This window comes from Myotis myotis, unplaced genomic scaffold, assembly GCF_014108235.1.
Source record: "Myotis myotis isolate mMyoMyo1 unplaced genomic scaffold, mMyoMyo1.p scaffold_m19_p_2, whole genome shotgun sequence".
NCBI lineage: Eukaryota > Metazoa > Chordata > Mammalia > Chiroptera > Vespertilionidae > Myotis > Myotis myotis.
In genome coordinates this window covers 146958420-146972109 of record NW_023416324.1, presented here as the reverse complement: position 1 = coordinate 146972109, position 13690 = coordinate 146958420, and the positions used below count along the sequence as shown (strand labels likewise).

Genomic DNA, 13690 nt, shown 5'->3' with positions numbered 1-13690 from the left:
TTTTTTATTGATTTTAGAGAGAAAGGAAGGGAGAGGGAAAGAGAAACATCAATGAGAGAGAAACATCGATCTGCTGCTTCCTGCAGGCGCCCCCTGCTGGCGCCCCCTACTAGGGATCAAGGCCACAACCCAGGCATGTGCCCTGACCAGGAATCGAACCAGCAGCCTCTCGGTGCATGGGATGATGCTCAACCACTGAGTCACACCAGCCAGTGAGAGTTTCTTTCTTTTAAAAGAATTGCTGTACTTTCATTCTTACAATGTTACCTTTACTTAAGTCCTTTTTGAGAATTAGCCCTCAGATTCAGTTTGTAATAATGACAGTGCCCAAAACTCAGTGTGCCAGACACAATGCTAAATTATTACAGACATTATTATCTCACTACCATTTTAAATCCTTTACATGCCAAAATTTATGGCCTAGTTTATCTGCCTTATTCATCAAACTTGAGTTCTAATGTCTTTTTCCTATTTCCAAAAATTAAATTCACCCTTCAAGGGTAGATACCGGCTACCGTAAAATATATTAAAAAGAACTGCTGTAGGCTCTGAAAGGAATAAACTGCTTTAATCAGCAGATATCTACTGAACTTCTGCCCTCTGTAAGATACTATATTATGCATTGTGGGAGACAAGGTATTTTAGGCATGGTTCTTTCAGAAGCAATTATTCTGAACAATAGTTACATTACAGAAATATCTCACACATTCCTTTGTAATATCTTTGGCAAATGGTATATAGACTTTTCTTGAAAATCTTTAGTGATGGAGACTCATTACCTCCGAAGGCAGCCTTTGTCATTCCGTTTTTGTGTAGCTTGTTCTCTTAAAATATTGAAAGTCCAGTTCCCTATAACTTTAAAGTTTTGGTCATAAATTTTTTTGAGACAATAGAAGCCAAGCTGAATCTGTCTATAATCATCAGAATTTTATTTTGAATTGTGTATCATATACATACAAGTTCATGTATTCAGCAGATATTCCTTCAGCCCTTGCTATGTCCAAAATACTGCATGTGAGTAATACCTTGTGTATAAATTAGTTTTATCCTTTAACCCTGACTTCCATTAATTGTGCAATTCCAAAATTGGGGGTTTGCCTCATTTATTTGCTGCGAGTTTGACATGCTTGGTCTAGAGGAAACACAGCTGCTCAGATAATAACTATAGGTACAGAGGCTGCTGCTGCTTTGTGGGAAAGATGTATTTGTTAACCAGCCAGTGTGCGGCTGCCTGTATGGGACTGTTGTGAAGAATTGTTTTGTCTGATTCTCCTTGTTAGCAATGGCTACTTGGCCTGTAATAAAGACTCATTCTTACACACCCACAACTTCTCATGGCTTCTCTATCTACCACCCAGCATCCAAGAAGGTTCAGCCCCTGGCAGAGGGGCTCAGACCCTACAGTTAGCATAGTTGGACAGGATCAGAACCTGTACTCCCACACTTGTACAAGCATGCAGGGTTTGGCTCATAGATAGAGCATCTGCCTGCAGACTGAAGGGTCCCGGATTTGATTCCAGTCAAGAGCACACACCCGGGTTGTGGGCCTGGTCCCCAGTAGGGGGTGTGCAGGAGACAGTCTGTCAATGGTTCTCTCCCATCATTAGTGTTATTCTCTCTCCCCCTCTCTCTGTCTCTCTCCCTCTCTCTCTCTCTCTCTCTCTCTATCTCTCTCTCTCCCCCTCCTTCCTCCCTGAGATCAATAAAATACATTTTTTTAAAAAGAGTGCTCTGACAGTGGCATAGTCGGCAGGATAGTAAACTGAGGCCACTGGAGCAGAGGACTCAGGAGCAGTGCATGCTCTGACAGGGAGCATGGTGAATACAGAGTGCCTTAGGAAGACAACTAAGCTGTGATGGAGCAGCTAGATTGAAAGAGGCTGGTGTAAGACGAGGATGGAGTGACCAGACCGTAAAGATCCTATATATAACCTTAGACAAGAGGTTTCACATTTATCCCCAAAGCAATGGGAAACCATTGAAGAGCTTCAGGTACGGAAGTGGCATGGCTAGATTTTCCTTGGGAGACTATTACTTCTGCTGAGTATTGAAGAAGGGTTAGTAGAGAGCAGAGTGAATTCAGGCAGCGTAGTTAGGCTATTACAGGGTAGTTAGTGTTCGCATGAGAAATACCAGTAGTAAGGGCTAGGATGATGGTGGGGGAGTAGAGAGAAGTGGATCCATTTGTTTCTTCTGTTGTCTTGAGGAGGGAACACTGGCACCTCTGGGTGATATATTGAATATAAAAGGTGAAGCAGAGGGAAATGGCAAGAATGACTACAGAACCTCTGGCTCTTGCACCTGGTTGGATGGTGAATCCATTCATTGAAATATGGAATGCTAGAAGATGGTTGGGCTTGTGAGGAGGAGCATGACTTCAGCTTACACACTTCGAGACTCCCTAGAGAACATGCCAAGTGAGGAGTAAGGGTAAGAAGAAAAGAAAGACTACACAGGAACCTGCCTAGCAGTCTGAGGATGTGTGCACAAGGGATTGTGAGGGACTAGCCAGAGCAGTAGGAGAAGAAATCAGGAATTTGTTTTATTATTAAAGCCAAGGGGAGGGGGAACAAAAGGCAACCCAAGGGGAGATGGTCAGAGAGGTAAAATTCTACTGAGAGGCCAAAGGCCTCTAAAAAAGTCCATTGACTTAATGACTTAGGGGTAATAGGGATGAGCTCAGGAAGCATTTTACTGTTTTTGTTGGAGTAAAGAGGGGAGAAGAATAGATAGTTTGATTAGCAAGTGGAGGGTGAAGAAAGGGAGACTCGTTATATGTCAACTCTTGAAAAGGTAAAATAATTTTACTTCAGAAGATATCCTGTACTTACCAAAATCTACAAGGTGGGTAGATCAGGAGACTGTGTCATTCTTTATAAGCTGTTGAAAAATGAATTTAATCAGCTTTTAAACTGCAATTGAAACAACTTTTAATTACTTGAGGATTATTTGCAGTGAATTTTTAATATTCTGTCTGGTAAATACAGTACTAGGCATTACCACTGCCAAAGTAAGTGCAAGGAGTGTAATTAATTTTAATATTTGCCTAAGTAGAAGGGATTAGGAAGGCAGATGTGCTCTGAGTAAATCTCACCACCTGCTCCAAAAGTTTGATAAAAAGGGCTCTGGTATTAGCAAATAATTTAGCTCATTTGCACCACAGTTCTGCTCTGTTAATACAGGTAATTAATTAATTACCTGTTCTTTCTAGAGAATTGTTTTTTATCACACTCTTGTGTTTCTCAGGAGATTCCACTTTCTTTATCCCGAAAAACTTTCCTCTCATTTCCTGAAAAACAGTCTCCCACTAAAAGTAATATTCTTGTGGTTTCCTACATCTGCAACTTTTAATTCTTTTAAGTTTTCCCCGTGTTATTTGTTAATTCATTTCACTGAACAAACAAAATATTAATCTTTTACTCTGGACCAGGTGCTGCGGTCTCCAGGATTAACACAGTTAATCTTGCCCTCAAGAAGCTAAGAGTCTGCCTCTAGCCATTCTAATCAAAGGAGCCCTTACCCTGCATCATAAATTTTCCATTCTTTTTCTCACCTTGCAAGTATGAGGACATCTTTCAATATCAATAGAATGACTGTAGATATCTCACATAATACTAGGCATGTCTAGTATGCATTGTTAAGAACTACATAATAAGAGAAAGCCATCGTAGATACTGTGAAATGAATACATATCTTACTCTTCAGCAGCACCTCCATAGATTTTAAGAACAGTATGTATATCCATATGAGACATTATTTATCCAATATATGGGCAGTAATTCATGCAGCTCCTTTGCAAAATACTACAAGCCTTTTGATTCACCATTGAGCATAATAATTTACACCACTCATTTCATACTTAAGTTGTCTTATGATAGTCTTTTGAATTGTTGTCTGTTATTATTTAATCTTTAATAATGTATAACTAAATCATATACTTCTTGAGAGCAACGATCAGAAATTTAATTTCCTCTGTTTCTCCTACAGAGATCTGCTTCTATACAAAAGTTAATAGAGGGTGAGTGAAGGTAGTTTAATGTGTATCATTGATTGCCACTAATCCTTGTATATTTTCGTTAATACCTTGCTATAGGCCTCTTCTTGGGAAATGAAAAGGAAGGAGAATCAGAACCTTGTGCAAGAATGTCAGGGTTTGATTGAAGTTGAAACCAGCAACAGCGATCAAGATACAATCCTGGTGAGATGAACTTTACTGACTAAATGACACCTTGAGATTTATTCACTTTCATAAAGATTAGATGAATCCAAGAAGCATTTCACATTAGTTCCTCAAAGTAACTGAAACATCTAATTAATGACCTAGTTTTTTAGGTGATGAAACAATACTCGGAAAAGTTACTTACCCAAGGCTAAACAAACTAGTAAAAATAAAACTAACTTATACCTCCTGACTGCTAGCTCATGGTGCTTTTCATTTTAGTTATTAGGCTGTGAAAACTTTAACATTATATACATACATATACATTGTATGCTTGAAGATCATCTGAAAACCTATATGCTCAAATCCAAAGCCTCTGAACCTTTCTGTAATTTGTAATATGAATTCTTATCAGAAAGTGTAGTTCCAAATTGACTTAAACTAGGCTACTGTCAAAAAGAGCCCTGCTAAGAGAAGTCTGTTTAAAAAATAGACATACTTTCCATTTATTCCCCTTGATTTAGTATCCCTGACTCTAGCTTGGTAGTTGATATCAAAAACTATATGTCTGGACTATTCTACCGTAGACCCCAACAGAGTTGCTTTGCCTCGCCGAACCCAGTGCAAAAGCCCTTGGTGTTTAGGAAGAACTGACTCAGGGATTCACCACTTGAGAAACACTTGATCTTTGAAGCCAAGTTAAAGACATTGTCCATTATGTTATACTAGAGGCCCAGTGGGGTCCCTCAGCCTGGCCCACAGGAGCAGGCCAAAACCAGCTCTCCAACATTCCCCGAGGGGACTCAGAATATGAGAGGGCACAGGCCAGGCCGAGGTACCCCTCCGGTGCACGATTGGGCCAGGGAGGGACACAGGAGGTTGGCCAGCCGGGGAGGGACTGCAGGAGGGCTCCAGGGCATGTCAGGCCCGTCTTGCTCAGTCCCGTCAGCCAGACCCTAGCAGCAAGCTAACCTACCGGTTGGACATCTGTTCCCTGGTGGTCAGTGCATGTCATAGCAACTGGTTGACCGGTTGACTATCTGCCCCCTGGTGGTCAGTGCACATCATAGCGAGTGGTTGAACGTCCTTAGCATATCTATAATAATAAAGGAGTAATATGTTAATTAGACTGGGGTCCCGGGTGCCTGCCAGTGACTGGAGGGAAGCCTGGGTTCCCGGTGCCATAGGGAAGCTGGTGCCGGTAGCCCGGGGAAGGAAAGCCTACTCTTGCAGTAATTTCATGCATCGGGCCACTAGTCAATAGCATATTACGCTTTGAGTGGTTGAACGGCCAACTGGTCAACTGGACACTTAGCATATTAGGCTTTTATTATTTAGGATAGTGTCCTTTGTATTATAATACAAAGTTCATTCAGATATTAGAATTTAATGCCAGGAAAAAATCTATTTGATATTTTTTATCAGAACATGAATTTTATTACTTACTATGGTTCTCTTTTTACCTTTATTTCCAAGAAGCTTATAGCTAAACTTTAAATAAGAATAACTATAGTCACCTAGATGGTTGCTATTTTTGACATGATAACAAAATGAGAGTATTTAGAAAAGGGTTTGGTTCATTGTTCATGTCTTTAGGTAAGGTACTGCAGAATGCTATTTGGAATTATAGATTAGATTTCAGTTACAAATGAGCCAATAAAGTCTTCTGACTTTAGCCCAATTTCTATCCCTTTGGCAGAAAATCATTGTCATAAAGTACAAGGCTTAATAATAATTGGTTTTATTTTTAAAATTTTTCATTATGGAAAATTTAAAACATAGTACAGTGGGGCCTTGACTTACGAGTTTAATTCGTTCTGAGACCGAGCTCGTTAAGGAGCTCGTTAGCTCAAATCACTCTATCAACTCAATGCAAAAAATCTGCCGAGAGACAGCTGGTATCTCAAAAAACTCGTTAGTCGGGACACTCGTAAGTCAAGGCCCCACTATACAATCAACTCCTATGTGCCCATTTTTCATCTCCAACAATGATCAAGTCATGGCCAGTCTTGTTTCACTCATACCTCCCCCAGCCCCCATTACTCCCAGGCAGCATATCACTTCATCTATAAATTAGAATTATTTTAAGAAGCCATTGAAAGGATATTGAAAAGAGCTAGGAGTGATTTGTGAAAGGGAGCAGGAAAGTACCTCCTTTTGACCAATAAGGACAACTAAATCCAGGATATGAAGAAAGGGAACCACCAAATTATTTTCCAAAGAAAAAAGAACAAAATTTAATCAGAGGCCCAAAAGGAAGAGAAAACTGCAACTTCTATTGTAAATAATGACAACTTTATTTACCTCTTTGAAGCAAAATGTGGTATAGCTGTACCCACCTGCTTTTCAGGATCTTCAAAATCTTGACTTGTATTTTATGCAGCCATTGCTTTGTCACCTTTCCAAGCTTTTAGTTAGTGCTTTTCATAGATTAGGTATGACATTTATATTAATTTTTTTGTCCTTTTATGTAATATTTCTCAAATTCTCAAGTTACTTGTGTGTATGCATGTGGTATCATTTATTTGTATCCCTGTGATCCTAGTAGGAAGTCTGTTTTGAAACTCATGGTATCCAGTTAATTTGGATAAATAGGGATTATCCAAAGTTGCATACTAATTTCTCCATTTGGCCATAGTTGCAGTAATTCCCAGTAGGAAATAATTCTGAGTGTTTGACTATCTGTACTTTCTTAAACTCAGAAATCAAACATAATTCTTCTTAACCCCTGGTCATCTTCCCAGTTATCTTCTATTTATGGTGCCTGTGTGAATGTGTGTGTGCATGTACTTTAATTCCGACCTATATCTGTCCCATTTGAAGAAGGAAGGCACTCAGGGCTAACAGTGCTACGAGAGGTTATTACTAAAGGAAGAGCAATTAGCTACTACACGGGGCACTCTCCACCCCCTCCCATAACCAGGTGGTTTTTATTAGTTTGATGAATTTGCTGGGACCCAGGGTCTTATTATTTTCAGGTGTAACAGGCTCAGAACTATATGTTCAGCACACGGAAGAAAGTTCATCCCACGGGAATGATTTCCCATGATTTGAACATGTGAGACTGTTGTATAAGATCACAATGGCATTTTAGTCATTTAGGAGATGAATACAGCCTCAGTGCAATTGGAAATCTCAGACTGACCTTACACTGGGCATTCTTTCCCTTTACACCAATCTTCGTGGGCCAGCCAGCTGCAATCTGACTGTTGCTGGTGAGCAATATGCCTGAATGTTCAAAAGGCTTCCAGTTAAAACAGCCAGTGTGTCCGTCTCCCTCACACTCTGCCTACCTGTGCTCCTATGAGAGTATTTTTTCACGTTGTATGATCCATTCTGATTAGCAGCATGTTCTTTCTTCTGCTGTGTTAATAATGTCTGTCTTTTGAAAGGATTTTTTTTCTACGTTAGTTCATTTCATATCCTTTTCTTCCAAGTTTCAGACACACCTTGATCTGCCTTTCTGACTGACAGTTGTACAGTTTCAAGTGAAATGATAAGAATATGGTTTGCTTCTCAGATTTATGTTGACTCTGACCATAGCTGATTATTTCCACCATGTTATAATCATTCATTCCCCCAAATCATCTCATCTGCTGTGGCTTAGGGTTACAACAGTTTCATCTGTTTTCCTAATGTCTTCCTCTTCCCATTCCCCTAATTCAGCGGTTCTCAACCTGTGGGTCATGACCCCTTTGGGGGTTGAATGACCCTTTCACAGGGGTCGCCTAAGACCATTGGAAAACACATATATAATTACATATTGTTTTTGTGATTAAGCACTATGCTTTAATTATGTTCAATTTGTAACAATGAAATTGGGGGTCACCACAACATGAGGAACTGTATTAAAGGGTCACGGTGTTATGGGTTCACTCAGCGAGATAGACCACCGACTCAGAATTTAAATTTAAGAGCCTTTATTAAGCTGGCCAGCTGACTACAGCTACAGCACCCTGCCAAAGCAAAGGCTGACCTGCAGTGCCGACTGCAAGAGTTACATTTTATTATTAAATTTTGTGGCGGCCCAGAGAAAAATGTGTCTTTCAAATTCTGGGCCCCCCAATATGGAGGACAACTCTCTTTATTTATACTTTTTCCAGTCCTTTGTCTCCCAAATTTGGAATGAGACTTCCGGCCTTCTGAGAAAGAAGGCCTGCATGCTGGGAAGGGGCCATGAGACCGTATCTCAAGGCCTGGCCTGATGTCAGTACCTTCCTATCTATGTGTTTTAGGAACAGACAGCACAGTGCACCCCTTCTGGCGGAAGTGCCAGATATGCAGCCCAGTACAAAGGCATTAGGAAGGTTGAGAACCACTGCCCTAATTCTTGATTGACTGCCCTTCATGTTCCTTTTCTCCAGGCCTACGGTCTGTTGAAGCTATTTGTAAAAACCCACATTCTTTAATTTTTTTCTTTCCCAATGCGATAATCCTTGCTTTCTAGTCATTTTTAACTTTTGTCTCTTTTTGCTCTACATTTTGTATCACATTCACCATTCTCTCTTCGTTTTCCTCACCTCCAGTTGCTTCTGATCATACACTTTGTTGGTGTCACTTCCATAACATTTTATTTCTTTTTTGATATTAATTTATACTTGCCCTTTTAGCCAGTGCAGGCCATTCATTTTCAAAGTCCATGTACTAAGTGTTCTAGATCAGACCTTGCAGGTGATTTGGAGCTTTGGAAGCCTTTGACTAGGATGCAGTTAAAACATCAGCCATTTTCTTGAGATTAATAAAGTTATCATAATAACCTACTGAGTGGGAGAGCATATTCACCAATTATACATCTGATAAGGGGTTAATATCCAAATTTATAAAGAACTGATACAACTCGACACCAAAATACCAAACAACCTGATTAAAAAATGGGCAAAGGACCTGAATAGACACTTTTCCAAAGAGAGCATATAGATGGCCAATAGACACATGAAAAAATGCTCAGTGTCACTAATTGTCAGAGAGATGCAAATTAAACCGCAATGAAATATCACTTCACACCTGTCAGAATGTCTGCCATCAATAAATCAACAAACACCAACTTTGGCAAGGATGTGGAGAAAAGGAACTGTTGTGCACTGTTGGTGGGAATGCAGATTGGTGCAGCCACTATGGAAAAAAGTATGGAGTTACCTAAAAAAAATTAAAAATGGAACTTCCTTATAATCCAACAATTCCACTTCTGGAAATTTATCCAAAGAAATCCAAAACACTAATTTGAAAGAATATATGCACACCTATGTTCATTGCAGTGTTATTTACAATAGCCATGATTTGGAAGCAGCCCAGGTGTCCAAGTAAATAAAAAAAGCTGTGGTACATTTACACAGTGGAATGCTACTCGGCTGTTAAAAAAAAAAGAAGGAAATCTTACCTTTTGTGACAGCATGGATCAACCTGGAGAGTATTATGCTAAGTGAAATAAGCCAGCCAGAAAAAGACAAGTGCCATATGATTTCACTTATATGTGGAATCTAATGAACAAAGTAAACAAAATAGCAACACTCATAGATACATAGAAGGGACTGGCAAATGTCCGAGGGGAGGAAGGTTGGGTGAAAAAAAGTGAAGGAAATAAGCAAAATAAAATAAAACAACTCATAGACACAGACAACAGTATGGTGATTACCAGAGGGAAAGGGGTGGTGGTGATAGTAGAGGGTAAAGGTGACAAATTGTGATGGAAGAAGACTTGACTTGGGGTCGTGAACACACAATACAATATACAGATGACGTGTTATAGAATGGTACACATGAAACCTATATAATTTTATTAACCAGTGTCAACCTAATAAATTAAATAAAAAATGATAAAAACCCCACCAGTAATGAAAATAATGAAGAGTTCTTTCAAAGGACATCTTAATCCTCATCAAAATGCCTCCTAGTCGGGCCTTTGGAGGTGATGTGTGTAGGGCTATCACCCTGCCGGGCAGCAAACTTCTTTCATTATTTTATCACAATCTTGTTAGCACAGCTACAGTTCCCTTCCCCATTTCAGGGAAACTAGTGTGACCCAGATTGATGATCTCTGGCCCTGTAAAGTTGTATTTTCTGAAATTCTCTCTTTGTGCACACACAGGTGAGTCTTAGTGGAGGCAGCCTTTCCTTTTTTTAATGCAGCTCTGATGAAATTCAGGTACTGCACTTCACATGCATTTATCTAATTTAATGATTATCTGAGTAGTAAGTTCTTTTTTCATCCCCCGTTTACAGATGAGGAAAATAAACTTGCTCAGGGTCACACTGCCAGCAGTGGGCATCTTGAACCTTATCTGTTTGACTTCAGCTCTCACTTTCTTAGCCACTTTTTATTACGACCTTCCTCTTTGCTGTCCATATCCATATCCTGTCCCCCGCATTGGTTCGACCAGCGCATTCCACACAGATAGGTTGGAGTATACTTTACTCAGGGGTGAGGACTTCCAAGGTACAGATATATACTGTGTTGGTTAACAGTCAACATTTTGGCTCAGGCAGGTTTTCCAAGTTTTATAGATGGGCATTCTCCAGCCAGGATTCTTGAATTTATTTATTTATTTTTAATCAATCCATCATCTTCTCCTTGCTCAGAATAGGCTAACTTCCCTTTAGCTCATTCCTCCTCCCCACTCCATCCACCCTAGATATGACCTATACAATGAAGTTCTTTTCTGCTCGAGGCCTGGCTTTTCTCTTTCCAGTCAGCCTAAGTCACAGGACAGTCATCAGGACCATCATCCCAGGATGATTCCTGGGAGGGAGGGTCTTCCCCTTGCCCATGATAATCATTCTAATCATCTTTGTGGTCATAACCTACCACCGACCCCTTTTATGAGCTAGTGTCACCTGACCTCTGGCCTTCAGAAAATCCTCTTCCCATTCTCCATACTCAAAATGCATCCTGCTCTCTCTTTTAACAAACGCTGAATATGCTGAACTATTTCTGTCTTAAGCATTTCCAAACCCACAGGTAAAGTTCACACTTGTCTCAGTTAACCCCCAACAGGAAGGAGTATAAATTCTTTTATAGCTCCTCTTACAGACGCACCAGCCTTTGTCAGGGGAATTGGTCTCTGAGGACAGGTTGCTACGGCTCTGTTTTACTGGAGCAGTGCTCTGTGGTACTGTTGTAATTAATGATTTGTCTAAGTTCCGTGAAAAACTCCGGCGCACTGCCATGTGATAAATCAGCAGTTCAGCTTTACTCCAGGCAAAATTTGGCATATGAGCTCCACATCACCCCAGTGCCCCTCCAAGTGATGCATCTGCATCAGCTGTCACTGCAGCATGCTTAATAGAAGCAGGAGAAATAAAAATGAAGCAATGGGACAAGATGACCAAGCATCCTGACAGGCAAGCAGTCTCAAGTTATGTCATCAGATGAGATATAAGAACTGCCTCTACAGACGAGACCTCTTAGGGCAGTGGTTCTCAACCTTCTGGCCCTTTAAATACAGTTCCTCATGTTGTGAACCCCAACCATAAAATTATTTTCGTTGCTACTTCATAACTGTAACTTTGCTACTATTATGAATCGTAATGTAAATATCTGATATGCAGGATGGTCTTAGGCGACCCCTGTGAAAGGGTCGTTCGACCCCCACAGGTTGAGAACCGCTGTCCTAAGGGATCTGTTCTGAAAGGCAACTGGGAAAATTAGGTTGCCAGACCACAACAGATGGTCAAGAAAACAAATGATTAATTTGAAGAAAGCTTCAAAATTGAGGAACACCAGAGGAATAAAGTGAACAGTACCATCAGTAAGTTAGAGAAGTTGGGTGGGAATAGTTTGCTGAGACTCAAGTCACAGTGGTAAAAGTACTGACTTTTTGCTATGCACATTTTTATTCATCTTGGTGGAGCACATACACCAAGTTGACATTCGAATGTCTGACTGTAATATGAAACAACATTTACCTCTTTCCTAAATATTGGTATTTGGGTGTTTTTCTCATATTTTAAAATAATATTTTTTCAGTTACTGCTCTGTCAGTGGCAAATTCAGATTGCTAAGACAGTGAGAGAATATCTCTGGTGTGGTTGTTTAAGGTTAGGTCAGACCTTCCTGTTTCATAAGCAGGACGCATAATGCCAGCCCTTATGTCATCTGTGGTCACTCAGGTCTTTTTTTTTTTTTTTGGCTTGCACTTGGCCTTGAGAGCAGACTGGCAGGTAAATGTATTTCATTTCCCCAATTTAAAGACATTTTAAAAAATGATGACCAGATTACCACTGACATGTATTGTAAGAGTTTGGCGATGGAGTGTCTGGTATGTCCTGTGAAAGATGTAACCTCCAGTGTCTAACCCAAAGTGTGGCACTTTCTGGGGCTCAGGAAAGATATATGTATAAAAAATGAGTGGATGGAACCACCTTCCCATCACAGAACTGAGCTATGTTCTTTACCAATTATACCTGGTTAGCTATTTGGGCATTTTTCAAATGATTATGGCTCAAGAAAGTCATCAACCAACCTCCTCCGGGTTCCTAGGGTCATTGATAGGACCTTCTTGGTATTTTATAAAAGCAGAGGAACGAATGGAAGAGCTGATGAGTTTTCAGCATCTAGGTTTGTGGCCAAACAAATAACAACAAAAACCAAAAACAACAACTCCAAGTTCTCTGTTTTTGCATCAGTGCTAGATGACAATAAAAGTGAAAAATGGCTCAGTAAACTCAGAAGAAGATAAAAAAAAAAGCAAATAACCTGCCGACCTAGTCCCTGAACCAGCTATATTCACCCTAACTACACATACTTTTTTGATTCCTCTAAGATATTTTCAATGGGAAGCTACATTGATATTGCAGTAAATGCTTTCAGATTATTGACTTTGCCTTAATTTTAAAAGCAGGCCAATTCTCAATCAGTTTTCATGGTTGGTGATGTTACCATTTCCTTTCTATGAACCGGTATGATGCTGTGATTGTTGCTCACGATATCAGAAATTTCACGAGCAGAGCCAGCCTCTTTACAAGATACAAACCAAAGTTGCCCCAAGGACTTAAGACAAATTTATTCAACAATACAATGTGAGAGATTTTGAGGGACACCAAAAAAACAATAAATAAAGTAAGATATAAAAGTCCCTCGCCTTAAGGAGAAGGAAAGTTGGAAAACAGTTTTACAAAACCACAAGATAGCAGTATGTTATGGAATGAGTCAGGCTCCACACTCTGAGAGACCAACCCAGGTTCAAGTACAGACCTACATGCCACTTGTCAGTGGTATCAACTTTTGATCTTCTGTTTTCTTTTTGTATATAATTTTATAGTTTTGACTTTCATTTTTAGGTCTTTAATGCAATTGAGTTTTTACTTATTTTTTAATTACAGCTAATATTCAATATTATGTTAGTTTCAGGTGTACAACATAGTGGTTCGACTGTCATATACTTTATAAAGTGTCTGCCCCCCATATTTCCAGTACCCACCTGGCACTGTACATAGTTATTACAATACTAGAGGCCCGATGCACAAAATTCGTGCAAGGGGCTCAGCCCTCGCAGCCCTGACCAGCCCTCATAGTCCCTCGCAGCCCGGCTTCAT

The 13690-nt window shown here is 40.0% G+C and overlaps 1 protein-coding gene across 1 annotated transcript in view; it reads left to right on the top strand.

The window, feature by feature from the left end:
* MORC1 (MORC family CW-type zinc finger 1) overlaps window positions 1–13690 on the top strand; it is a 136686-nt gene that overhangs the window by 93311 nt on the left and 29685 nt on the right. The window contains exon 18 of the mRNA XM_036348532.1: window positions 4094–4198. Within this exon, the coding sequence (XP_036204425.1) occupies window positions 4094–4198 (105 nt within the window). The remainder of the gene's footprint in view (window positions 1–4093; window positions 4199–13690) is intronic.